We start from the raw sequence: 27,841 nt of genomic DNA, 5'->3' as shown, positions 1-27,841 counted from the left end.
AGCTACACAATTAAGCCATGGGGAGAAGGCAGATACGCCTTGTAACTCAGCAAAGTATGCAGGGACTTGCCCATGTGACTCCAGACTCCATTTTGCTGTAAAGCCTATAAAAGGCTGATGCCTTATCTCCATCTTGTCTTCAGTACTGCTTCTTACCTTCGGAGGGACTTTGCTACAAACTGAAGATCTGAACAAAGGACTTTTGACCCATCCCAGCTGTGGATGTTCCAGAGACTTGATTTGAACCTGCAGTTTACTCCATCACTGCTACAAGCCTGAACTAAGAACTTTGCCATTACTGGATGTAATTGATTCCATTTAACCAAATGTAGCTCTCATCTCTACCTTTTCCCCTTTATGAATAAACCTTTAGATTCTAAAGGATTGGCAACAGCGTGATTTGTGGGTAAGATCTGATAGGTATATTGACCTGGGTCTGAGGCTCGATCCTTTGGGATCGAGAGAACCGTTTGCTTTTATCGGGGTGTTGGTTTTCATAAACATTCATCCCCAGGACGGGTGGCACTGGTGGTGATACTGGGAGACTGGAGTTTCTAAGGAAATTGCTTATGTGACTTGTGGATGGCCAGTGGGGTAAAACCAAAGTCTTCTTCGTCTGGCTGGTTTGGTTTCCCTTAGAGGTGGGAAAACCCCAGCCTAAGGCTGTAACTGCCCTGTTCAAGCAATTGGTCCTGAACTGGCACTCTCAGCTGGGTCCCACCAGAACCGCATCATTACAGGCTGTCTTTGCCCAGACTATACTGTAGCCGGGGCGGGGCTATCTGGAGTGAGGGGTGAGGTCTCCCTGGCAGTGGGTGGGGCTATCTGGAGCGAGGGCGGGATCTCCTGGGAAGTGGGCGGGGCTATCTGGACAGAGGGGAGGGGCGGGGGGGTCTCCTGGGCAGTGGGGGAGTAATCTGGAATGAAGGGTGAGGTGTCCCGGGCAGTGGGTGGGGTCTCCCGGGCAGTGTGGGGGGGGGGCGGTAGCTGGAACAAGGGGTGGGGTCTCCCGGGCAGCAGGCAGGGCTATCTGGGGTGAGGGGCGAGGAGTGGGGTCTCCCGGGAAGCGGGCGGGGTCTCGGGAACAAGGGGTGGGGTCTCCCTGGCAGTGGGCGGGGTCTCTGGAGCGAGGGCGGGGTCTCCTGGGAAGCGGGCGGGGCTATTTGGAGCGAGGGGAGAGGCAGGGGTGGTCTCCTGGGCAGTGGGGCGGGTAATTGGAATGAAGGGCGGGGTCTCCTGGGCAGCGGGCGGGGCTATCTGGGGCGAGGGGCGGGGTCTCCCTGGAAGCGGGCGGGGTCTCTGGAGCGAGGGGCGGGGTCTCGGTCTCCCGGGCAGCGGGCGGGGCTATCTGGGGCGAGGGGCGGGTCTCCCTGGAAGCGGGCGGGGTCTCTGGAGCGAGGGGCGGGGTCTCCCTTGAAGCGGGCGGGGTCCCTGGAGCGAGGGGCGGGGTCTCGGTCCCCGGGCAGCGGGCGGGGCTATCTGGGGCGAGGGGCGGGGTCTCCCTGGAAGCGGGCGGGGTCCTGGAGCGAGGGGCGGGGTCTCGGTCTCCCGGGCAGCGGGCGGGGCTCCCGGCCGTGACGCGCATTGCAGTGGCCGCCTGGCGGAGCCGGCCGCGGGCTGCAGGATGCGGCTGGCGAAGGGGCTGGGGTTGGTCCGCGGGGCTCGGCCCCTCCTGGGCACCTTCCTGCGCCCCCGGGCGGCTGTGGCGGCGGCGGCGGCGGCCCCGGCCCGCTCCCTGGCGCTGGTCTATGCGCAGCACGGGGAGCCGGCTCGGGTTCTACAGTAAGGGCGGGCTCGCTGGGCGGGGGGTCGCGGGCTGGGGCAGGGCTGGAGGGGGTAGGTGAGGGGCACGCTGGGGAGCAGGGGGGCTCCCGGGCAGGACTCCAGGAGATGGGGGGAGGCATGCTGGGGGGCATGTAGGGGAGTCCTAGGCTGGGGGGCAGGGGTAGAGCAGGGCTGGAGGGGGTAGGTGAGGGGCAGGCAGGGTGTAGAGGGGGCTCTCAGGCTGGGGGGCAGGGCTGGAGGGGGTAGGTGGGGGGCAGGCAGGGGTATAGCAGGGCTGGAGGAGGCAGGTGAGGGGCACGCTGGGGAGCAGGGGGGCTCCCGGGCAGGACTCCAGGAGATGGGGGGAGGCATGCTGGGGGGCATGTAGGGGAGTCCTAGGCTGGGGGGCAGGGGTAGAGCAGGGCTGGAGGGGGTAGGTGAGGGGCAGGCAGGGTGTAGAGGGGGCTCTCAGGCTGGGGGGCAGGGCTGGAGGAGGTAGGTGGGGGGCAGGCAGGGGTATAGCAGGGCTGGAGGAGGCAGGTGAGGAGGTAGACAGGTGGGTAGAGGGGGATCCTGGGTTGGGGGGCAGCGCTGAAGGAGGTTGCTGCGGGGCAGGGGGTAGAGGGGCCTTCCAGGCAGGGCTGGAGGAGGAAGGTGGGGGGCACACTGGAGAGCATGGGTAGAGCAGGGCTGGAGTAGGCAGGTGGGTAGAGGGGGACCTGGGTTGGGAGGCAGGGCTGGAAGAGGTAGGTGTGGGACATGCTGGGAGGCTAGAGTGACCAGATGTCCCAATTTTATAGGGACAGTCCTGATTTGGGGGCTTTTTCTTCTATTACCCCCCCCCATCCTGATTTTTCACACTTGCTGGCTGGTCACCCTATGGGGGGTAGGGGGACTCCTGGGCAGGGCTGGAGGATGTGGTGGGGGGCAGGCGGGTGGGTAGAGGGGGATCCTGGGATGGGGGTTATATTTAGCAAAATGACTGGTTGGCAGTGTGGGCTGGTCTCCTGCATTTCCCCTGTAGAATGGGGCAGGGGGGTGGCTCAGGGGAAAGGGTCCTCATTGAGCACCTGTGCCCTGCTGCGTGGCCCCCATTGCCCTGGCAGAAGAAGGTGCAGTAAGGGACCTGCTGATTAATGCCATGGCTGCCCCGTTGCACTCCCAGCTGGGGTGTGATGGTGCCAGGGACACTGCAAATGCTTTGTACCAAGCCTCCTCTGGAACATGAAGTTTCCAGGATGTGCACATGCTAGTTCCTCAAATCCCAGCATCCTGGCCCCTGATCTAAATGAGATGTGGGTTGGATCTGAGAGATGGGAAGGGCCGTGGTACAGTGGAGCCTGTGTAGGACCAGAGACTCATCTCACTTATGCTGTGGTGAATGTGGGGTAACCCCAGTGACTTCACTGAGACAGGGATCTGGCCTGCTGCTCTTGTGGCTGACACTTGGCATGGTTCCCCTCTGGAAGTAGGGGAGATGCTGAGTGCACTAGCTAGAGGACAAAGTTGAAACTCTTTGATTTCTGTAGCTAAGTGACCTTGATCACTCACACTATTACTGTATTTTCTGTAATATACGTGTTGCCACCTCCAGTACTGTCAGGGTTAAGTAAAGACGTGCTGTCAGGTCCAAACTGAAAAATCACAGATTCTGATCGAGTCCCCTTTATATAGTTTTCCTGAAACTTTTTTATAAGTTTCTTTAAAGAAATGTGAAGTGGAGATTTTTGCTCCCTGGTTATGTTTGTAAGGGTCAGCAACAGTGAAATAGACCGGCTATACCAGTGGCTTTCAACCTTTTTTAAATTTGCAGACCCCTAAAAAATCTCAAATGGCCCGTCTTGACAAAGTCCTGGCTGGGATGTGGTTGGTCCTGCTTTGAGTTTGGGGTTGGACTAGATGACCTCCTGAGGTCTCTTCCATCCCTAATATTCTATGTGGACCCCTTTGGAAATCTTAGACATAGTCTGCAGACCCCCAGAGATCCGCAGCCCACAGGTTGAAAAGCACGGTTCTATGGTAACAGCAACCTTTTGCAGACCCCATAGACATAGTGTGTGGACCCCCAGGGGTGTGCGGAACACAGACTGAAAACCACTGGGCTATATGAATGAAACAGACGTTACACAAAGTGCTGCCAAATGCCTAAAGTAAATCAACTGGGGAGAAAAAAAAAAGAAATCTTTGTTAACTTTCCATTGCCATGATTTTAAGTGGTGTTTGTTAATGCAACATTTTTAGGCGGATGTAGTTTTGCAAAGATGACTGTATGTCTAAAGTTTGCACAATCGTTGCATGGTCTATATGTGTAAGTCTCACTTGGCACTGGTGGCTTATCTGATTCATTTTCAAAACTCTTAGACCATTCACACTTGGCTGGGGAATCTTTATTTCCCGCAGTTAAGCATTTGGTGGAGTTGGATGCTGTGAAGCTAAAGCTATGGACTGATTATTGATTCTTGTCATATCTTTAGCTGAGTGAGGCTAGTAATATATTACTGGGTCAGTTGGAAACATAAACTAAAAACAGGCCTGCTAAACCCAGGGTTGTGAGTTCAATCCTTGAGGGGGCCACTTAGGGATCTGGGGCAAAATCAGTACTTGGTCCTGCTAGTGAAGGCAGGGGGCTGGACTCAATGACTTTTCAGGGTCCCTTCCAGTTCTAGGAGATAGGATAGGTACTTGTAGTATAAGCCAACTGCCAAATCATATAATTGATTTTCACTGGGAGTTTATTCTGCCCTCTGAGAGTCCCACTTTTTAATAAAAACAACAAGGAATCCAGTGGCACCTTAAAGACTAACAGATTTATTTGGGCATAAGCTTTAGTGGGTAAGTGGTTTTTTACCCACGAAAGCTTATGTCCTCGTTGTTTTTGTGGATACAGACTAACATGGCTACCCCCTGATACTTGGCACCACTTTTTAATATAATATTTTGGTCTCTAGCAAGAGTTATTACTCCATTTGAAGATGTCGGTGTTTGTGCTGTTTTTAGTTAGATTTTATTATTGATGATTTTAAACAGCATGTGCATACTGGCAACTGTACAGCTTTTTAAATTATGACCTTGTTTTTTCTCTTTCTCTGGGGAATTCAAGATGTGGGCAATGTGAAGGAATCAGCATTACTATGTCTAGTTATGTATTACATCCAGACCACAAAGTGAGCACTTTCCCCAGGGAAAGAGAGTGCAGATTCTGTGTCCCAGTTGTACTTCAGAACGATCCATGGCTGTACACATACACACCAGTTGTCATATGACAACACATAGACAAGTTAGCCAGTGAATGGTGTCAATAGTCAGTAGGGGGAACTAAGACACTGAAGCAGATCCAACGTATTCTATCCAGTAGAGAGCAGCTATAACCGGTATATTACTCTTACTGCTCCTCACCTGGTGTGACAGTACGACTGAATCTGTCCCGGTGGATGGTATGCATGTTTGATTCAGTTTATGGCTGACGCATACATCTTAATGAGTGCTCCTGTCTCCACTTCAAATGGGAGAGGGAGGCAGTTTAAGAAACATATCTTTGCAAGGTTTTTATATGATCTTTATGACTCTTCCCCCACCCCACACGCTGTCCCCTGGTTCCCAGCAGTGTCCTCCCCAGTAGCACCTGCTGAAGGTCCCAGACTCCCAACAGCAGTGGAAAACACTGGGAGAAGCGGGTGCTTAAACATCATCCCCCACCTCCAAAATGACTGGTGCTGTGAGCACATGGCATGAATGCAGTGGCGCAGTTGGTGTAAGGGCTTGTCTGCACTACAGATGCTTTGGCTGGCGTAGCTATGCTGGCGAAGCCCACTACTGGAGATGCAGCTTACGCTGACTCAGGGAGTTCGTTTGCCGCTAAAGGTGCCAGCATAGTTAAATCACCTCTGCAAACAACATAAGCTATGCCAGCACAAGGGCTTCTTTGCTAGGACAACTGCATATACACACGGGCTTTTGTCAGCATCACTCTGTTGGTTTGGGGGGAGGAGAGGATCTTTCCATGTTCCTCGCTGACATAGCTTTGCTGTCAAAACTTTGTACTGTAGGCCACGCTTACACTTTTTAACCCTACTGAGGCTTTAAATGTTGGCATTTCTCTGGTATCTTAGAGTTTGGGGAGTGACTTTTTTTCTCTTCTGCTTAAATGTATGAAACTTCTTCACATTCTGCGTGGTCCAGGGGTTTGCTGAGCATCTTCAGCTCTCACTGAAGTCAATGGCAGTTGCAGGTGTCTAGCATGCCCTAAATGCCCTGAAGCTGTGATCCTTGAGAATTCTGGGTCCAGTCTTTATGCTCTAAGTGGTGTTGGAGAAAACATCCTAGACTTGTGCGATTGTACCTATATCCCTAGATGACCCAGCAAGTGTGTGTTCTGGGGACATACAGGTACGTATTCAAGGGCTTTTTGTATGGCTTGTAAGGGATTTGAGCTAAAACATGTTTCACACCCGCTGGGTAAACATACCCCGAAACAAAGAGAGGAAAGAAGAAGTTATCGAACAAATGTACTAAAGCTTTTTCCCCTGTTTCTTGCATAAGAGTAAATCTTGCCTAATGATGATCTGGCTCTCCATTTTTCCAAATCCTGTCCTGCTTTCTGAAAGTGCCAGTGCTGCTACCATATGCAACTTCCTCCTGACACCAAAGCAAGTGCAATGTTATCAGTGAAATATGCAACCAACATTTCCTAGATTAAGCAATGGATTTCTTACACCATTTCCTGATTAGTTAAGGCTAGTGACCATTATTCAGCTAGATGTCATAATAATGCCAAAGTTGGGTGATTATAGCAGCGTTCTGCTAGTACTGTTGTAATTATCAGCTGACAGCATTTCCATTATAAACCCATTTTTTCAAGAGAGTTATAAATTAATTGTTAAATATTGTTCCAGACTGAATTTAGATGAAGGACTTACACAGGATGACTCCCTACTGGCTTCTAATGGGATTCCCTGTATATCTAGGACCAGTCTGTAATAAGTTTAGCTAGTATGTCTGCATCCCAAAATGGCTGCACTATATTGTAAGCAGAGCAACACCCCAATCCTCTGCTCCTGGCACTGGCAGCTGATTTCTAGATTCTGATTTCCCAGGTTTCCCCAAACCTAGGGATGCAAATAAGCGTGTGAAATTTAATCGTGGACATACCAACTTGGTTTAGCAGACAGCTGTGCCGGGCCTTGTTCATTATAAAGGTGTCAGAATCTGGTTAGACAGCATGATTCTAGCTGTGGTGTAGAAGGTTTGTTTTGAGATGCCAGCTGCTGATTTAAGAGGAAATGTGATTTGAGCTTAAATAATATGATTGAATCAGTTGTGATCTTTTCCATTATCTCTCATAGCCTTGTTATGGAAAGACTGGCAAAACACTTAATCTTCCAAGGATGTTGTGAAGCTTAATATTTAATGGTGCTTTGAAATCCTCAGAAGGAAGGTGCTATCGTGGATGTTTCCAGCTTATCAAACAAACTGGAAGGATGTGCATCATGTCCCACCTACTTTTGTAGCTGTCATATTCTCTCTTACTTAGCATATTGGATCATAATATAATGGCCTTTGACTTTTATGCAGACCTTTAATCTATAATGTGGGTCAGAGCCCAAGGAAACTTCAAATAAATTAAATAGTCAAAATATTCCATTTTAAAAAGCAGCCAGGGTGCATATGCAGCAAATGTATATTCAAAAACTCGATTTTTCCTGTTGAGAAAATGTTGCCTTTAGCATAAACAGTTACAAAACAGCCACATAAAAGCAAACTGCTGCTCTTTGTCATGACCCCTCCTCCAGTGTCCCAACTAAAATACGTGTCCCTGTGTACGCGCTAGATCTGATCCTGAATTCTTTGCACTCCCAGGCCTTCCATTGACTTCGGTGGGAGTTTTGTTCAAGGAAAGCTGGGATAGAGGTACAGTAAGTGCCCCCTTTTAAAGACTCTTGTTTCACTATCTCCATAAAATGAGGGAAAGGAGTAGAACTGAAGCCGCAGTGAGGAGGAAAAAGACAGAAACTGAAACATTCGCCATTTAGCAAGGCAGGTAAAATAAACTATGCGGGAAACTGTATTGTGCACATAACAGCCATGCACAGCATCCACAAGGGTGATAGATACAGTATACCAATAACTCCAAACAGATATGTTAATTCCCAGCAGAGCCAAGCAATAAAATCACTCTGAGTGTGGCACAGATGCTGTGCAGGACTCCCGCTACCTTTATCCAGACCCGACTTTGATATATGTTCTATTGTGCGTGCATACGTTCCCGTTGACACTAATAGCTGTAAATGAGCCATTGTGTCCATGATCTGTTGATTTAAATCACTGGGATCTTACAGCTTTGAATGGAGTCATTATAGCTTCAATGGAAGAGCCTTAACAATTCTGTTGAAATAGCATCATGTCAACCTAATTCCAGTAATTCTGGTCTGCGTTCGCACCAGCAGCTGCCTGTACTCTCTTGTATAGATGCTAAGCATGCAAAGAATCTGTTAATATTAACACTAAAGCTACCTTGTCTACACAAATTTGCCACAATTTCTCCTCTGTAGACAACATTTTAGAGGTCTGACTGAACCCACAAAGACTAGAAAATTCAAAGCTTGTCCCCTGTGCCTGCGGCAGCTGTTGTGTATTGCAGAATTGTATCCCTTCAGTAAATGTTTTAATTTGTGAATTAACTTATCGTTGGGACACTGTGCAGATAATTGCCTTGGGGACTGAATGATCCGCATGGTTTCCCCATACCAGCTCTCTTCATTCTTGACCCACATAGCCACCTGCATTTCCAGCCCTAGCCATCCTATACTCCCTTAACTCTGCTATGTATCTCTTTGTCTGTTGACCCTTAGTTGAGCTCAGCAGGCTTTGCACGGTTCTGACTTGGGATAGCATGGTTCGGTGAAACTAGCATTGTGCTGGATGCCAGGAGCTCCTGTATTCTAATTAGGGTGACCAGATATCCCGATTTTATAGGGACAGTCCTGATATTTGGGGCTTCGTCTTGTATAGATGCTGATTACCCCCACCCCTATCCTGATTTTTTTTACACTTGCTGTCCGGTCACCCTAGTTCTAATCTTGGAGTTACCACTTAACAAGCCACTTAACATCTGTGCCTCAATTTTCCCATCTGCAAAATGGGGATAAGTTCCCTCAGTGGGGTGCTGTGAGAATATATTCATTACTGTTATTGTGTTGAACACAGTGCTATGCAGCTGCTAAATATTCTTGCCTTGAGAACATTTAAATCTCCTGCTAACCTTTGAACAGTCGTATCTGATACCTTGTGAAAGATTTAAAATGCATGTCCATCTTCAGGTGACTCCTTAGGCCTGCTCACCCTGCAGGTCACAAACAAGGCTTGAGCCAAGGGGGAGGGGAGAGCGCAGCGAAGTCAGAAGAATGAGTCTGTTGGACTTACGTCCTGGGGATCCTGCCTCAAGGATTTGAGTTTGCATCGAGAATCCTGGTCCCTCCCTTTTTTGACCAAGATCCATGCTAGGCCTGGGCCGCTCTGGAGGAGCCAATTGTCCATGACAGAATTGGGCCACAGTCACCCCTGGTGTAACTAGCTGGTTACACTAGGGGGGGATTTGACCCAGTGTGGACAAATGGCTTTGAAGGCAAAGTCTTGTTTCATTTGTGATTCAGTCAGACTATGAGCCCAGGTCTCTACGGATGCATTAATGTTGTGGCTCTCAGACGTTCCAGACTATTGTAGCCCTTTCAGGAAACCAATTTCTCTTGCGTGCCCTCAAGTTATGACTCACTCAAAAACCACTTGCTTACAAAATCAGATATAAAAATACAAAAGTGTCACGGCCGCACTATTACTGAACAGTTGCTTCCTTTCTCATTTTTTACCTTATAACTATAAAATAAATCAACTGGTAAATAAATACTGTACTTACATTTCAGTGTATACTATGTACAGTAGTATAAACAAGTCGTATGAAATTTTAGTTTGTACTGACTTAACTGGTGCTTTTTATGTAGCCTGTTGTAAAACTAGGCAAATATCTTCCTGAGTTGATGTACGCCCTGGAAGAGCTCTGTGTACCTGCGGGGGTACACGTACCTCTGGTTGAGAATCGCTGCTTTAATGCACTGTTTCACGCTCAGCCCCCTCTTTAAAATGCATGATTACAGGATGCAAATTCCTAAGTGCTAAAAGCCTTCTAACAAGTACATCTTGCTGTTTAATTGAAAACTCAGATTTATCTAGACATTAGCCGTGCAACTTAAATGGAGGGAAAAAACTTTGCCAGCACAGGACAAGCTGTGAAGAGAATTCAATTTATTGCTTCTAATGACACACACTGAACAGGATGTGATCATAGCTAAAGTTGTTAAAATTGGCAGCCCATGTGCAAGCTCCGCATTAGACTCTCTTCAACTCCCTTAACACTTTATTCAATTCACAGGTAGTTTTAAAAGAAAAAAAAGCCCTAATTTGTAAAACCTTTAATGGGCTTGCTCCAGCTGACCCATCTGCAGTAATCTAGCACTGGGCTTCTGTCTCTCCTTCCATTATCTCACTGCTATTGGTGCAAGAGCTGCCTTTGTAGCTCCTGCTTTCTGGAGTCGCTCTCCTGCGTGTATCTAACTTGGCTTGCATCACATCTGAAAGCATCTTTTCACACCTTGCCAATACCTCTGTATGTTGTGTGACTCTATAATGCTAGTAGGTCCCCTTGTACAGTTATGTGGCTGCGGTATCCAAGGGTTTGTCTACATGGGAAAGTTTTCATTTATACCGGTATAACACACACACCCAATGTGGACACTTTTTCCGGTATAAGAGTGGCTTTTTTTTGGATGAACTTAAACCCCTTTCCAAGCAACATAATCTAAATTGGAAAAACGCACTTGTATTCCAGTATGAGTTTTCACGCAGGAAGTTATACAGGTATAATTATATTGGTTTAAATTCACACCTTAATTTATACCGAAAACCTCTTCCCCATGCAGAAAAGTCCTAAACTTTCCTTTTAAAAAAATGCCCACCAGTGCAAACGACTTTTCAGGCTCTTTCCTGACGATCTCTCTCAGAGATATGAACCACAGAGTTTTCAGAGGGACAGCCACTGCTCATTCTAAGGAGAAACAAACCAATGTGCTTGTTCTTGGCGGTACTAGCAGATATTAACAACAAGGAGTCCGGTGGCACCTTAAAGACTAACAGATTTATTAGGACATAAGCTTTCTTGGGTAAAAAACCATTTTGGGCACAAGCTTTCATGGGTAAGTGGTTTTTTACCTGCAAAAGCTTATGTCCTAATAAATCTGTTAGTCTTTAAGGTGCCACCGAACTCCTTGTTTTTGTCGCTACAGACTAACACGGCTACCCCGATACATAGCAGATATTGGGGTGGATTGGTGGATCAGGAATTAGAGTCTTTCCTTCCAAAAGGGGAAGGAAAGTGGAGCTGTGCTGATTAGCCTGGGGAGCATTGTAGGCTTGGGGAAGGCAGTACTGCATAACTGGGGGCTCCTTCCTGCATAATATAAGTCTAACCTGCCATGCAAACTATGGAGCGCTGTGATGGGGGATGGTCTTTGTTCTAGGATACACTTTGCGCCAAGAACACTCGTTATACAACAGTTAGTGGTAGTAACATTTGTATATTTCTTTGTTTAGACTAAAGGATCTAGAACGAGCTGAGCTAGGCCATTCTGGGGTTCACGTGAAGATGCTGGCAGCTCCCATCAATCCAGCAGACATCAACATGATCCAAGGTAATCTTGGTTTCTCTGGCTGAATTGACTTTTTGCTTACAAACTACTGCTTTTTCCTTCCATTTCTGACATGCATGTGGAATACCTATTGATTAGCCACATGTTGTCAGATGAGTCGTTACACAAACCGACTGTCAAAACTTTATTGATGTCCCCTAGGGAATTTTTATACAGGAGTTAGAGCTGGATTCCAGAGCTGCAGGGGTGTAGAACCAGGCCTTAGAGAACAGAAGTTGAGAGAAAAGTTTGTTCCTTTTTCTAAAAAAAATGCTGTGATGTTTCTCCTCCTCTTACAGGAACTTATGCCCTCCTCCCTGACTTGCCTGCAGTAGGAGGGAATGAAGGCGTTGGACATGTGGTAGAAGTTGGCAGTCATGTGACTTCTCTGAAGCCTGGGGATTGGGTTATCCCAGCAGATGCAGAACTTGGTGAGGTTTTTACATAAATCCTCATAAATAGTCATAGTTCTGTTGATTTTGTGGAGCTGGGGCAGTTCATTCCAGCTGAGCATCTGTCCATCGGCCTCTCTCTGGCGTCGCCCATCTACAGATCTCAAAGCATTTCACAAATTTTAGTGAGATAGATAAGTATCTCTCTTTAGAGATAGACTCGGGAGAAATGAGGCATGGTGAGATAAAGACTTAGCCAGGTGAATCAGTCACAGAGCACAGCTGAGTCTAGAACCCAGGATTTCTGGTTTGCGTCCCCAGCTCTAACCATTAGACAATTGCCTATATGCTCTAGGTAGGATTGCAACAAGCAACTGCTTAGCCACAGATGTTTAAACTCAAACACGCACCTGTTTTCACTGGCGATAGATAGTCACAAAAACATTTCTATTCCTATAGGAATCCGAATTATGCTTTGTATATTTGAAAACTTCATTCATTTAAAATAAAGTCTGAAGCAGGCCATTGTTCTAACCATCCCTGGAAATCTGACTATTCATGTGGCCTTAATCCAGCCTCCAAAACCTCTATGAGATAGGGAAGTATTATCCCCACTTCAGAGTGGGACAAATTGAGGCACAGAGTGAGTTTTCAGAGGGACTCTACAGCTCCATCGTCCACTGTAGTCCCTTGTCCAAGGTCACACAAGAAGATAAACTAGATGCTAAAAATCATTGTTTTGATAAAGACACCGAGTTTATGGTTTACTACAACAATCGGTAGCCCACTAATCCCCTTTTTTTGTTCTGTGACGACAGGGGTGTTAACAACTCACTTCACCTTGAATGGTCTCCTAATTACTTATGCTAAACAATCTGTTTGGTCTTATATTTAGCGGCAACACTCTGGGTACCATTCCCAGGCCTGCAGAAGAGCTCTGTGCAGCTCAAGAGCTGGTCTCTCTCACCAACAGAAGCTGGGCCAAAAAAGATATTCCCTCCCCCACCTTGTCTCATAGGAAGCTTATAATGGAGCTGGGAATTGAACCCGGATCTTCCTAGTGTACGGTCCTAACCACAAACCATCCTTCCTCTGCAACTTACACCCATGTGCTTTGCCTGATGAGCTCATACTTTAACACTCTGAACAGAAGGGTTGTGGGATCTTAAAACACCTGGAGATAATGTGATGTCCTGAAACAAGTTTGTTACTCTCTGAAGTGCTGTTTTAGCTTGGTACAGCCTCAGTCATGTACGCAGCTTAGTTACAGCAATTACGTGTAATCGGATGTGATTTAAAAAAAACATACACAAAAAACTCCATTAGAGAATGTTCCAGGCGAGGGAAGCAGCAGTTGGAATCCATTTAGCACCATATTAGTCAAATTGCAAATGTAATAGGTTATATTGTCTCCAACGAGAAGCATCTGTGTAGCCAGTGGAGTTGCACAAGGCACTCAATTTCAGAGCTGTTTTTATACTGCTTTAATCTCTGTTCTTGTCGTATTTTATACTATTAAGGATTTAGAACTCTTTATTTGATGCAGCCATACTGACTCAGGCTGTGGTCTCATCAAGTTTCAAAGCTAAATAGAGCCAGTTCTAGTCTGCATAAAGGAGAGATGGCCAGAGAAAATCCAGGTGCTGCAAGGAGTGGTGCTGGTGACTCAGTAGTTAGCACAAGTTATTTTGAGTCAGTACATAAAATCAGACATCAAGACCACTCATGAGAAATGAAGTTCCCAGGACACTTTTGCACCATTTTCCATTCTGAATTCTACTTTCTATAGCATAAGCTGGATATGGTGATTTTTACTTGCATCCTGACCTGTTGAATAAGGTTACCACATCACATTCCTCCCCAGAAGTAGCTGCAGTTTCATTTGTGAGTGCCATTATCCCTCTTTTGCACCTGTGTAAAGGCTTTGGCTTGTCAAGTTTGCTTATAAACAAGTTTGTTATGTTTAGCTGCTGTTGTCTCCTTAAGAGTCTTTCAGTAAAAATGTTGGGGTTTTCAAAACAAATGTCTCTTGGGCCACTGACTTTTCTGGCCACCTTTTGCCAATTCCATCCATTCTGTGCCTGTTTCATTTCAAATGTCTTTTCTGCTTAATCAGGAAGGTGAACAATCCGCTGAGGGGTTCCAGTTAAGAAGATTCTACTGAATCAAGTGTACCCCTCATGCATAAACCATAATGGGAGACAGTAAATACTTGTAGGCAAAAGTGAATAATTTTCAGTTGTGCCTTTGTCTCACTGAGAAAATGCCAACTCTCCTGAACTTCTTTTTCCTGAGTCTTCCCATGGGACCTACCTACCAATTCTGAGTTTGTTAAAGATTGTTTGTTTGTTTTTGTTTTAAGTCCATCCTCCTTATTTTGCTGCTCACTCCTGTCTTTCCTTAGAATCATGAAATCTATCATTTCATGATCACTTTCACCCAAATTGCCTTCCACCTTCAGATTCACAATCAATTCCTCCCAGTTGGTCAGAATTAAATCTAAAGTGGCTGTCCCCCAGGTTACTTCCTTCACTTTCTGAAACAAAAAGTTATCCCCAGTACATTCCAAAACCTTGTTGGAAGCGTTGTGTTTTGCTGCATTACTTTTCCAACAGGTGTCTGCATAGTTAATGTCTAACATTACTACCAGGTCTTGTGTCTTGGATATTTCTGTCGGTTGTTCTAGAATTGCCTCGTCCACCTCCTCCTCTTCCTGACTTGGTGGTCTATCATAAACCCTATTTATTACCACTTTTATTGTTTTTGAATGATAGGTAGTTGCCTCATTGCTAACTAGCAACCTTAACTGTTCACTGTTGTGTTTTAAAGCAGCTTTCTGGTTTTGCGGGGAGGACTAGTTCTTTGACTACTTTTATTATTTCTTTGGCGCAGGTAAGTGAAGACACAACTTATAAAAAAAAAACTACACAGGAGGGACAGATTCCTAAATAGGAATGAGTTATGCTAGCCAAGCTAATAAAGGCAGCTGCAGCGTCCTACCTCATTCAGTGCGCACCAGACAAGATATACACGTTTCCTGGAGATTTATATTAACTATGTACATAGCTAATTAGCACCCCTGGAAAATCAAGCTTCAAATGGCTTGCCCATAGCCAGAGATGGAATCTGTATCCAAACCAGGACTGCAGTTCAGGAGTCTTGCCTCCCTAGCCTATGCCTAGCCACATTTCTCTCTCCAACTTCATTGGGCCTGAAAACTTTTGCCTAAGCAGTTACTTGCTCAACTTGCCCGTATCTTTCTAACTTCTCATAACTTGAATAAGCCTTGTCCTTTAAACCAGGAACATGGCGAACGGATGCAGTGTTCAGCGAGGAAACCCTGGTGAAACTCCCACGCGACATCCCTTTGCTGTGTGCTGCCACCTTGAGCGTCAACCCCTGCACAGCCTATCGGATGCTGGCTGATTTTGAGACCTTGGGGCCAGGTACGTCTCGTCACCGGTGCTGCGTAACTCTCCTAACACGTGACTGATTTTTACACTCCAGTGGAACATCCCCTGCCCGGATATTGGCCCTAAACAAGTTTAACAGAATTTACAAATTCCTTCTAATTAACAGTATATCCAGGTGCATAAACAAAATTCTACCTTCTTCTGTATGGAAAGTACTAATATTGGGTAGTTAGAATTGGGGTTTGGGAGATAGGACTGCAGGATTTATCCCCAGCTCTGCCACTGACTGCATGACCTCTGGCAAGTCTCCTCACCTGTTTTCTTACCTGATGGTTCAGAGTTATTTATTATTTATATTGCAGTAGCACCTGGGAGCCCCAGTTAGGGACAGGTCAGCATTGTGCTGCATGCTGCCCGAACACAGCCGAAGATATGGTCCCTGTCATAGCTCGCTATCCGAGAGTACCTCCTCCTAGTGAGATCCAGCATTGCAGCTCCTCTGCCTCACCCACCTTCTCCGGACTTCGGTGGTCTGAAGGTGACACTGAATCCCACTCTTTCTTAACAGCGTCCACACTCAGAGGAATAGAAACTCATAGACTTTAAGGTCCGAAGGGACCATTATGATCATCTAGTCTGACCTCCTGCACAATCCAGGCCACAGAATCTCCCCAATGACTCCTGTAACAAACCCCTAACCTATGTCTGAGTTATTGAAGTCCTCAAATCGTGGTTTGAAGACCTAAAGCTCTTCCACTCTCCCTGGGCGCAGTCCTCCACGGATCTGCACTGCCTCTCAGGTTCTGCATCTTCCTCACTTTATTACAGACACTGCCTCTGAGGGTTTAGTTTCTGGTGGCATGGCTGATTTTGAGCTACTGACCTTTGGGGCAGCTTCCCTGGAGTCCCCTCGCCGGCTTCCCTCTCCTTTCAGGGTATAAGCTCCTTCCTGCACACCCCTCGATGGTTCCTTTTCCAGAGAGAGGAAATGCCCAACCACCTCTTTCCTCCAGCCTTTCTTTCTAGGAACCATGCAGCCTGGTTCTCCCCAGCTGGATCTAATCCTACATTACCTATCTCTCCTCCAGGTGCCATAGAATGGGTTAACTGGGCTCTCTGGTTCCCCTTAAGCCTATCATTGCCAGCGTGGAGTTTAGATACCCCCATCACAGCCTCTGCCCAAGGAGCTTGCCAGCTGAGGGTAAATGAGTGTTTGCGAAGTACTTGAATAAGAACATAACAATGGCCCTACTGGGTCAGACCAAAGGTCTCTCTAGCCCAGTATCCTGTCTTCCGCCAGTGGCCAGTGCCAGATGCCCCAGAGGGAATGAACAGAACAGGGAATCACCAAGTGATCCATCCCCTGTCGCTCATTCCCAGCTTCTGGCAAACAGAGGCTAGGGACACCATCCCTGCCCATCCTGGCTAATAGCCATTGATGGACCTATCCTCCATGAATGAATGAATTACTTGATATGAGGGCCAAATTTTATGATCAGTATCTTGTGCCTTCAAGGTTCTAGGTCAGATGCAAGTCCTTGCAAGCCTAGAGGAAATACAGCAGGTTATAAAAGGTTCCCAGGAATAAATCAAAGCCACTCCAAAAAGTCTTAGTAAATGTGTCTAAGGTGAATGAAATTCTCAGATGAATGTATTGTGAAGGAATTAAGCCTTTCAATTGTAGTTCATTAGTTTAAATGTGGTCATAGTGGCTGAAAGGTTGTTCCCATCTGAGGTCCTGTCTGAAATAAGTTGGTGAGTCTTAGTTCAGCTCTTGGAAACATCTCTGCATCAAAAACCACCACCTCCGTTGACCGTAGCTAGCACTTAGCAATCTCACTTACTGGCTATCTAAGCGGTTGAGTTATTTTCTCGCTCCTAGAACTAGCCAGCCAGAATGAGGATGAACCATGCTGATGGGACAGCATCAGGGAAGATTGCCTTGCAGCAGTCTGTGCTGTCCCTGTTCTTGACCATATTCTCAGCTCTGAAGACTGAAGGTCTCCACACCTTTCTCCAGCACTAAATTTGCTTCAAGCCAGAGATGATTTGGGCTTCTTTATTTCGCTGCAGGTGATTCCATCATCCAGAATGCAGCCAACAGTGGCGTGGGACAGGCGGTTATTCAGATTGCAGCAGCTTTAGGCATCAAAACAATCAATGTGATCCGAGATAGGTGCGTGTACAGTGGGCCCTGGTTTTTAGAGACTCTTACAAACTGGGTCATTTGTTAAAATTGTCCTGATCGAAGAACTTTTTTGCTTTATCCTGGACTGTTCAGTTCCCCCTTCCTTTCACCCTGCATTCTGCTCTATGTGCCTGAGTTAGATTCTGAGTGGCAGGGGAGAGGATTCTCTCTTGGAAACGAGGGAGATGGGCATAAAGGTTGGCTTGTGGCCAGTTAAGAGTAGCTGCAGTTAGAAGTTTGTTTGTCAGTCTGTCTCAAATTTTTCACTTTAACTGCTCTGATATGAATCTACATGAGGGAACCCCTCCTGCTGGAATTAGGCCATAGAAAGAGGTGGGGCGAAGACAGGTTAAAGGTTAGCAGGATCACCATCTCAGAACCTGCATCAGTTTTTGTCTCCGGTCTGCAAATAGTCCAAAGGAGGCCGAGAACCTGTGCTGTAAAACTGGGCAATACCTCATGTTGATAGAAAAACTATATTTGTGTCTGAATGGGCAATGGGGGGTGTTCATTCACTTCAGCAATGGAGTTCTTCACAATAGAGCTTCCCTTTCCTCTCTGAATGAGGCTGCCCGTTCAGTGATTAGCGAATGTTATTAAATGTTTCCCTTCCGAAGATGAGTGTTAAAATTCCTTTTGGGAGAGGGCGTGACTAGCCCTTGACGCTGGCTAGTCCTGAGGGATTTTTAACTCCAAGGTTGGCCAATTCCAAAAGGCTAGGCGGGGGGAGGGGGACCATTAGTGGATCTGGACATGGGATAAGGAGAGACTATACGAAGAGGGACCTGGTGGCTCCTCGGAGAAGCTAGTTCTGCCTACTCCCACTTTGTGGCCTGCTCAGGAGGCTGGTCCTTCCTCACAGTGCTGCTGGTCCCATCCCTTTCTCTTGCCTGGAAGTAGGAAAGTGGGGTGTGGTTTGGTCTGGTGGTGCAGCATCAGCTGGTGGTGGTAAAACAGGCACTTAGCTGGGAAGCAGCAACCTGCTCTGTGATTGGTAATTGGCTCTTACTCTGAGCAGACAAGAAGCCCTGTCTGGAGCTTGTGGGTGAGTGTTCAGGAGCCAGCAGATCTTATGCAGGAACAGCTGGAGCCGGCATCCGAGTTCAGGGTAGGAAGCTTTGCAGAGGAAAGCATTTAGGAGAGGACAGGTACCTGTGTGTAGGAAGCAGAAGAGGCAGTATGAAAGAAAGTGCAGACTAGAGCGGGAGGAGGAGACACCAGGAGCAGTTCTCAGGACGACTGCTGGAGGGTACACAGTGAAGGCTGGGATGAGGGCAGAGAGAGAGGTTGGATGGCACCATGTAGAGCCTTGAAGGTGAGGCTGAGGGGCTTATAGCTGATACAGAAAGTGAGGAAGCCAGTGGAGGAAACTAGGGGACAGATGCAGGAGTGGCTTGGTCAGTTAATAACAGGACAAGGGAAGGAGGAGATAAATCCCCCTCCCCCCCCCCAAAGAGCCTTGCTTTTGGAAGGGAACGTCTTCCCCAAAGTTTGGGCTGAGCCCAGATTGCTCGTCCTGGGTCACAAGTTACAGATTAGAGTTTATAGAAACTGTCCATCTTGGCTTGGGAAACATGCCAGTTATTTCTGCGAATCTCCTTTTTTTTTTTTGTCCTTCCTTTCCAGACCCAATCTCCAAGAGGTGGTAGACAGACTGACGTCCCTTGGTGCAGACCATGTCCTCACAGAAGAGATGCTGAGAAAGCCAGAGATGAAAGACTTATTTAAGGTATTGTAATGCTGAGCTCTCCAGAAAGAGGAAGCTAATTCCCAGGATCCAAAGACAATACAGGAACCTCTGAATAGCCGTATTGGATCAGACTGTGGTCTGTCTAATGTAGTGGTAAAAACTAGATGCTGCAGGGAAGGGTGCAAGAATCCTATTATGGACAACTCTGGAGTAAACTTCCTCAGAGGAAGCTCTTTCCTAACCCCTGGGCAGATGAGCAGTTGTTTTAGGTCCAGATTTTCAAAGGTATTTGGGCACCTAACTTCCATTGAAATCAATGGAAGCTAAGAGCATAAATATCTTGAGGATCAGCGCCTTATTCCGTAAATCAGGAGTGTATATCCCTTACTTTATCTTCTCATGTAACTGGGTGTTCTCATTAATCCATTTAAATGCCAATTAAACCTGCTAGGAGCTTGGTCTCAATAATATCCTATGGCGGTGAGTTCCATAGGTGTAAAATAATAAACGGTTTCCTTTTATGATTTTTAAAGTTGCTTTTTAGTTTGATTGCATGTCCCCTTGCTCTTCTATACTGAGGATAAATTGGAGTGTCTGACCACGTCTACGTCTTTCGCTGTTTTATATCCTCTCTTGTCTCTCTTACTTATTTCCTCTGTAAACTGAACAGTGCCAAGCCGCAGCCTCTCCTCAGACAGAAGTCTCTGTACCTCAAATTACTTTCATTGTCCATGTTTGGGCCCCTTCTGTTTCGACTGTAAGTGGGAATTGAGGTGACCAGGGGGGAAATGCAGTATTGATGATGATGCAGTAGCACTAATAGTGCCACAGGGGAAATCCCACATTGGCAGAGAGATGGACTAGCTGAGGCTCTGTAGATGTCTGATATCTAGAAGCTGTGCTCTGATATACACCACCGTTTAACATGCAGACAGAAGAGTTAGTGAGGCCTTCATTCTCCCAGGGAATTGTTTCCCTTGGACTCCTCTCTCTGATTCTGGAGGCTGCCCCCGCAGTGTTGGGCAGGCGTTCATTTCTGCTGTGATGTCCAGATGGTAAATCTGGCTGTAGGTACATTTCTGGGCCTGCCCTCGGTTTGAGCAAACTTTGGGGCTAAAACATATGAACTTGCCTCTCTCGGCAGACAGAGTCCTGACCCCAAGAGAAGGTAACCTTGGAATTCAGAACATAGCTACTCAGTGTTTCCTGCTGGACAGAAATCTGGCTTGGTGGGCAAGAGTTGAATCGTCTTTTTTTTTTTTTTTTTTTTTTGTCTGTAAAACATTGGCTCTTCCAGAAAGTCCCTAAGCCCCGGTTAGCTCTCAATTGCGTCGGAGGGAAAAGTGCTACTGAGATGCTGCGCCATATACAGTAAGTTCAGCTGTTTTCCTCCTTTGACTTGGGTTTAGCACTTGGAGAAGTACATGTTCAAAGAACTGGTTTGTCCAGACTGGGGATAGCGGTCAGGACCAGTTGAATAAATGGATATAAACTGGCCATCAACAAGTTTAGGCTCAATATTAGGCGAAGGTTTCTAACCATCAGGGGAGCGAAGTTCTGGAACAGCCTTCCAAGGGATGTGGTAGGGGCAAATGCCTGACTGGCTTCAAGACTGAGCTTGATAAGTTTATGGAGGGGGATGGTATGGAGGGGGATGTGATCCATAGGTGACTACCAGTAGCAAAACCCTCCCGATGGTTGGAGATGGGACACTAGATGGAGAGGGCTGAGAGTTACTATGGAGAATTCTTTCCCAGGTATCTGCCTGGTGGATCTTTCCCACATGCTCAGGGTCTAACTGACCACCAGATTTGGGGTCTGAAAGGAATTTTCCCCCAGGTCAGATTGGCAAAGACACTGGGGGTTTTCACCTTCTTCTGCAGCTTGGGGCACAGGGTCACTTACACGTTTCAAGCAGTGTAAATGGTGGGTTCTCTGTAACATGAAGTCCTTAAACCATGATTTGAGGACTTCAGTAACTCAGCCAGAGGTTAGGGGTCTGTTTCAGGAGTGAGTGGGTGAGGTTTTGTGGCCTGCGTTGTGCAGGAGGCCAGACTAAATCATCACAGTGGTCCTTTCTGACCTTACAGTCTATTAATACAATTATCTTAAACGGGTCTCTTGTTAAAAATGCAGAGGGGGTGGGATTTTCAGAACATATAGTAACTGAAATCTAAGACCTTACAGCACTGTAGAGAGGTTTCCTCTCCATTGACACAGAATAAGAGACTTCTAAAGACTAGTAAGAGTGGAAGGTCACATCCAGCTATGAGGTCAGAATCCCTGTAGTATCTTGCTCATTGTCTTGGTGGGCTGTAGCAGTGGGAGTGGTCCATTAACTCTAGGTGAGCATTTCAGCTAATGGTTCCTGTGAGAAGGAGGGGAAGCTAGAAAGCAAGCTGAGCAAGTAACAAAGTAATTGAAAGAGCCGCCTGTGTGAGGGCGTCTGTATCTGCAGGGGTTCGGAATTGGAGGAGGAGAGCAGGTCTGGTTGAAGACCCTTATTAGGAGAGATCATTAATTGCCTGACACCTGATTCTCCATACAGACAGAAAGGGACCATGGTTACATATGGTGGGATGGCAAAACAGCCTGTGACTGTCCCTGTGGTAAGTAACAGATGCTTGTGACATGTTCTCTGTATTCATATCACATAGCCCTTACTCCACAGCACTGAAACTTTCCATCCAACACATAGACTGCGAGCAACTGGCTGCCCCACGGGGTTGGCTTCACCACATCTATATATTGTCCTCTAACTCCCTATAGCTCCTCAGTTCCCACGCAGTGGCATCGCTACCATTAGGAGTGACTGGATGAAGTGTGCGCTTGACTTCCAAACTATCTCCTTGTGCCATTTGAGCACCAGAACCAATGCCCCGTGGTCTCTTACTGGATGAGAATGTGGCAGGAATGAGCTAGTTCTTGCCTGTTTCTGGTTTACAGGGTTTGGGAGGGTGTCTGCAATACTCATGACAGTGTTTATGAAGTGACTGATTCCAGTGTGTCACTGACCCAGCTATTTAGCATCTGCCAGGCAAATCCTCACTACAGAAGTTGTCTTCACTCTAAGGTGCACCCATAGGGCAGATCTTCCTGGTGTCAATCCTTGCTCTGACCTGGAGTTAGTAGCTAAGGCGTCTCTTGCCAGGACAGAACAATCTTTAACGTTCTTAACCTTAGTCCTGTATCCTCTCAGAGCTCTACTGATCGTGGGGACTCGTTGCGAACACAAAACGCTTTATGAATGTGAATTTTTAAATTTAGTGCCAGATTGATAGCCAGAGAGCCTGAAATCCTCTTTTGCCACAAAACAGGCACTGTATGGGCAATGTATGTTTGCAGTTATCACAAGTTATGGCAAGAATGTGATCATTTTGGAAGGAACCAGCCCTTGGTTCTTAATCTCCTATTTACTAGCCACTGTACTGTGAAGAGGATTAACATTCTGCTGGTGTGTAAAAGAAAAAAATCTGCATTGTCTGAGTGAATTTGCCCCAAATTAAGGCTCTTCTAAAAGCAACAGTTATTGGCAGGGAGGCAGAATTGCAGATCTTCATAGCAGCAGGAAAGTGACTGTCAAACTCGCAACAGCGTGTGAAGTGTGGTAGCAGCTGTACGAGGACAATCTTTTCCCATGGCCTGTGTGCAGCAGAAATATGCTAACTGAAGAATGCCCAATGTAAACAGTTTCCCTAAGAATCATGGTGTGTCTCACCTTGTTTCTACAGAGTGCATTCATCTTTAAGGATGTGAAGCTGCGTGGGTTTTGGATGACCCAGTGGAAGAAAGACCAAACCCAGAGTAAGTTGAAGGTCATTCCAGTGGGGATGTAGCCCATAGGAAATCTATGAAAGTATTAATGTGTTCTCTTAAGGTTCCCCCTTCCCCCTGAGGAAAGTAAGCATTGTCCCTGCTTCTGTTGGTGCATAGGCTGAGGCACAGAGGTGGAGCGATTGGTCCAATGCCACAGAAGAAGTCATTGTCAGAACAAGAATTAGCACTCGAGTACCTGGCGTCCTGTCCAACCTGGACAACAAGATAATGCTTCTCTCATCTCAGTTCTTAGGGAGGTCCTAGAAACACAGAGCACAGAACACATCCTGCAGAATCTCCAGTTTTTAGTTTAGCATAAGCCCTCCTCACCAAGTACTGGCAAAGCAGCCCTCAAACTCAGCGTCTGAAGAGCAGATAAATCTTTTTGCTAGCTGGGTTTCTAGACATCAAAAAGCACAAGTGGGTGAAGGCTGGTGAGAAGTTTAGACACAGAGCATTTCCTTCATTAATCCAGGGAGAGACAAGCTGTATCATTCCCCTGTCATGCCCCTGAGCTACAGCCTATGTGTAACCCACAGAATCTGTAATCGGCCCTTGGCATCAGTACCTGTTAGTCCATTTGGCCAAGAAACCACAACAAACTACAATGTTGAGTTTAAACAATTGCGACTGATCCAGGCCTGTCTACTCAGCTCCATTCTGATGTTGCTCAGCACTTGCAATTTAAAAAGTCAGGCATTATGCATGTAACATGCTTCAGGCCCTCCCTGCTTTGAGGCTATGTGGACTGGGCAGAAGCTACCTAGACACAGCCTTGAGCTCAAAGCAGCGTGTGCCAGATGGTTGCTGACCAAGCTGCAGTGCAAGTGACAGGTAACATCGAGTGTAGTGAGCAGGGCAGGCCATCAAACAGGACGCTAGCTACCTACCTGTAGCATAACCCCGAAGGTCAGAAAGGTCACAGGGGACTGTCTCCTCTGTCAACCGAACAGATCAGTTGTCCAATTTGGCAACACTGCAGTAAGTACAAGGGAGTCTTGTGGGACCGTCTGCCTTGTACCAGCCATACAAAATGGGTGCATTTCCCTCAAAATCAGTGAATGCTGCTGCATGTGTTGAACAGTGTGGAAGGAGTTGCTGAAGGAACTGAGATCGTTTGCCCCGTCCCGAGCTGCTGTCCCAGGGAGTTTAGCACCTGAACTCTGCTCCCTTGTGTTGTGTTGCTAGGTGGCCAGGGCAGCCAAGACCAGCTCATTTTTTGTTTGTTTTGTCAGTTGTCTCATTTCCTCTGGGTGGAGTTGTGGGTCTTGTTCACCCTCAGCTCTGGAAGGGGCAGGATTACTCTCTTCTGTCTTTCCCGTGCAGACAAGGACAGATTGACTGGGATGATTCTGACCCTGTGTGATCTTATTCATAAGGGGCAGCTCACTGCTCCAGCCTGCACACAGGTCCCACTGAAGGACTACCGAATTGCCCTGGAGGCCTCCATGAAGCCATTCGTCTCATCTAAACAGGTACTCACCATGTGATCCTGCTCCCATGGACAATCATATGCTCTTTATTTCTAGAGGATTTTTAAGAGGGAGCTGAATCCCAGCTAGTTCTTGTGCCATTGGAGACAATCCACTGTTTCATGCATGTTTGTTTCAATGTATCCTGTCGTCAGGAGCGCTGTTGAAGAGAAGAATCTCTAATATTGTTTCAAGTGGGCAAAGGGACAGAACCACATCGGCTACGTGACTCAGAAGCAACAGTAGATCTCTGCTTTTGGAGATGGATCCTATTTTCACATTGGCTAAAATTAATTGCTTTGCAACAGAAGTTAAGGGTGGCTAAGGTGCAGTCCCTGGAATCCTAAAAATTAGGGTAGGGGCAAGGCCGATCAACTTCCAGCTGGTTGCTGGTGAAATCAGTCAGTCAAGGAGGACACAAATAGAAATACTCTGCTCTGGCTGTGTGTAGTCACCCAAATCGGAAGGCACTGGGACGCCCAACAAGACACTAATGCAGCCCTTACTGTAAATTTTGCCTGCCCCAGCGTGAGCTTTAAGTGAGGAAGCCTCTATTTTTCTGTCTCTGGGGCTTCTTCCCATGACGGATTCCTTTAGATGTTGAATATTGTCCTAGATTGTGTCCTAACACCAATATTGTCATGTACAATTCTTAGGGAAACTTACATCTGTAGTTTGATATTGAGGCAGTTGCGGCTGAAATAAAGGCACTTCACATTGTGTTGCAAACCTGTCGTCCAAGAGCAAGAATTGTGAAATGGGCTACTGAAATGTCAATGATTGTTCAGAATAAATGCTAGAATTTTTGAGAGACTGTGTTCTCCCTGGGGTATTTCTCCATCAGCTGGGTTTGTGCTGTGTAATAAGATCTAGTTCCTCTGCTGCGCTTCAGTCAGACAGAAATACAAACTATCACAAGTATTTTACTTTGTACTGCTTCAAAATGTCATGCCGTTGTCTCCAAATGTTCGTATTCCAACTCTTTTGCGGGGTTGCATTACAGCTTGTTCACATAGGCCACAACAAAAGTCCAGGAGGTATAATCAACAGACAGGCATTGATAGCCACTGCCTTTGGTTACCTCTGGGCTAACGTGTGCAAAGCTCACTTTCAAAATATGACATGGGGTTCTGCCTTCCCACAAGTGAACTCTATTTTTTTCTTCCCCTCAGTGAGATCTCAGATAATGAACTGTAAGGCCAGGGACAAATGGTAAACCTCCTATCACATTGTTACATGCTCCCCTCTTCTGTGCCTAGTGTGTCTCATTAGGAATGCTGGTTCTTGACAAGCTGTGGCAGGGAGAAGGAGATGCCAGTTTAAGTAGTCCAGTGACTCCCATCTGTGTGCTGCTATCCTGGCAAGCTGCAGAATGGAAGTTCTCATTGCTCAGGACCTGATACTTTGACACCATGTCATCCACTGCTGGGATTAGCAAAACTACCGGCTGCGCTCCCCTGTCGTATTAGTCCCTCTTAGAAACTAGACTGACTATTGTTCTGATCCAATATGGCAATTATGTTATAAACATAATGTCAAGAAGGGAATCTCAAGTAGAGAGGTTATATTACTTCTGTATTTGGCACTGGTGCGATTGCTGCTGGAATCTTGTGTCCAGTTCTGGGGTCCGCAATTCATGAAGGATGTTGCTAAATTGGAGTGTGTTCAGAGAAGAGCCAGGGGAGTGGTTAAAGGATTGAGCTCCTTGTGTTAGCCAATGTGTTTAGCTCAACACAGAGAAGATTAAGGGGTGACTTTGATCAGTTTGATAGTACCTGCTTGGGGAACAAATATTTGATGACAGAGGGCTCTTCAGTCTAGCTAGTGAAGGAGTAACAAGATCCAACTGCTGGAAGCTGAAGCTGGACAAATTCAGACTAGCAATACAAACTATGAAGTGAGGGTAATTAACCATTGGTGGATTCTCCATTTCTGGCAATTTTGAAATCAAAGTTGGATGTTTTTCTACGGGTATGTCTACACTATGAAATAGGTCAATTTTATTGAAGTTGATTTTTAGAAATTGATTTTATACAGTCAATTGCGTATGTCCCCAATAAGCACATTAAGTCGGTGGAGCGTGTCCTCACTACCGTGGCTAGCATCGACTTACGGAGCGGTGCACTGTGGGTAGCTATCCCACGGTTCCCACCGTCTCCGCTGCCCTTTGGAATTCTGGGTTAAGATCCCACTGTCTGATGGGGCAAAAACATTGTCGCAGGTGGTTTTGGGTACAAGTCATCAGTCACCCCTCCCTCCGTGATGCAATGGCAGACAATCATTTGCTCCCCCCAACAGACACTTCATCATGTCCGTTTGCTCCCCTATTAGCCTCAGCATCGTGTCCTGCCTCTGCTCTTCATGCTCACTTAATTCTTTCCTGGCCTCTGCCACTAAACACCTCCATGCATTAAGCTGTACCCTATTAGTGCAGGAGGACTGCATGAGCTCGGAAATCATGTCAGCGCGAGTGCTTTTCTTACCTTTTAATCTGCGATAACCTCAGGGATGGAGATGATAGGGAGAGCGTAGAATATTTCTACGATTTTAGGGGAACTGCATGGTTACCTGTGCTGCTGAGTTTGCCACACTGACCAAACAGGAAATGAAATTCAGAAGTTCCCGGGGCTTCTCCTGTGTACCTGGCTAGTGCATTGGAGTTCAAAGTGCTGTCCAGAGCAGTCACAGTGGAGCACTCTGGGATAACTCCCAGAGGCTGATACCGTCGATTTGCATCTACACTATCCCAAATTCAACCCAGCAAGGTCGATTTTATGCTACTCCCCTTGTCGGGGAGGAGTACAGAAGTTGATTTTTAAGAGCCCTTTAAGTCGATGGAACAGGGTTGGTTGTGTAGATGCAGTCATTTTTAAATCGACCTAACGCGACTAAATTTGACCTAACCCCGTAGTGTAGACCAGGCTAAAAGCTCTCATTCAAACAGGAATCAACTCTGGAAAATTGTCGCCTATGTTGTAAAGATCAGACTAGATGACCACCACAGTCCCTTCTGGCCTTAAAATCCATGAGCATCGCTATCACCCTATGCATTGCAAATATAAAATCTACCTCTGTCATAAACAGATAGTCAAGGGTTAATAGAACAGAAGTACTTCATGTATCTTTTGCCTGTAAAGGGTTAAGTTCAGTGAGCCTGGCTGTCACCTGACCAGAGGACCAATCAGAGGACAGGATACTTTCAAATCTTGAGGGAGGGAAGTTTTTGTGTGTGCTGTTAGATTTTGGTTGTTGTTCACTCTGGGGGCTCAGAGGGACCAGATGTGCAACCAGGTTTCTCTCCAATCTCTCCGATACAGGCTCTTATAAGTTCAGAATAGTGAGTACTAGGTAGATAAGGCGAGTTAGGCTTAT

The 27,841-nt window shown here is 46.6% G+C and overlaps 1 protein-coding gene across 1 annotated transcript; it reads left to right on the top strand.

The window, feature by feature from the left end:
* Positions 1-1,693: 1,693 nt before the first annotated feature.
* On the top strand, positions 1,694-25,280 carry MECR (mitochondrial trans-2-enoyl-CoA reductase). Its single transcript, XM_030539118.1, has 10 exons — positions 1,694-1,782; positions 11,404-11,501; positions 11,798-11,929; positions 15,193-15,336; positions 17,377-17,479; positions 19,118-19,220; positions 20,479-20,552; positions 21,730-21,790; positions 22,913-22,985; positions 24,324-25,280. Exons 2-10 carry the CDS (start codon positions 11,456-11,458, stop codon positions 24,485-24,487), a joined length of 900 nt encoding a protein of 299 aa, XP_030394978.1. The 5' UTR covers positions 1,694-1,782; positions 11,404-11,455; the 3' UTR covers positions 24,488-25,280.
* The last annotated feature ends 2,561 nt before the right edge of the window (positions 25,281-27,841 follow it).

The sequence above is a fragment of the Gopherus evgoodei genome, chromosome 20 (genome assembly GCF_007399415.2).
Source record: "Gopherus evgoodei ecotype Sinaloan lineage chromosome 20, rGopEvg1_v1.p, whole genome shotgun sequence".
Lineage (NCBI taxonomy): Eukaryota > Metazoa > Chordata > Testudines > Testudinidae > Gopherus > Gopherus evgoodei.
This window is presented reverse-complemented; position numbering and strand designations above follow the sequence as displayed.

Coding starts and splice junctions, on each gene's coding strand:
- MECR (XM_030539118.1), top strand. CDS start 11,456: ATGCTGGCAGCTCCCATCAATCCAGCAGACATCAACATGATCCAAG. Junction 19,221..20,478: donor AGATGAAAGACTTATTTAAG/GTATTGTAATGC, acceptor TGGCTCTTCCAG/AAAGTCCCTAAGCCCCGGTT. Junction 21,791..22,912: donor AGCCTGTGACTGTCCCTGTG/GTAAGTAACAGA, acceptor TTGTTTCTACAG/AGTGCATTCATCTTTAAGGA.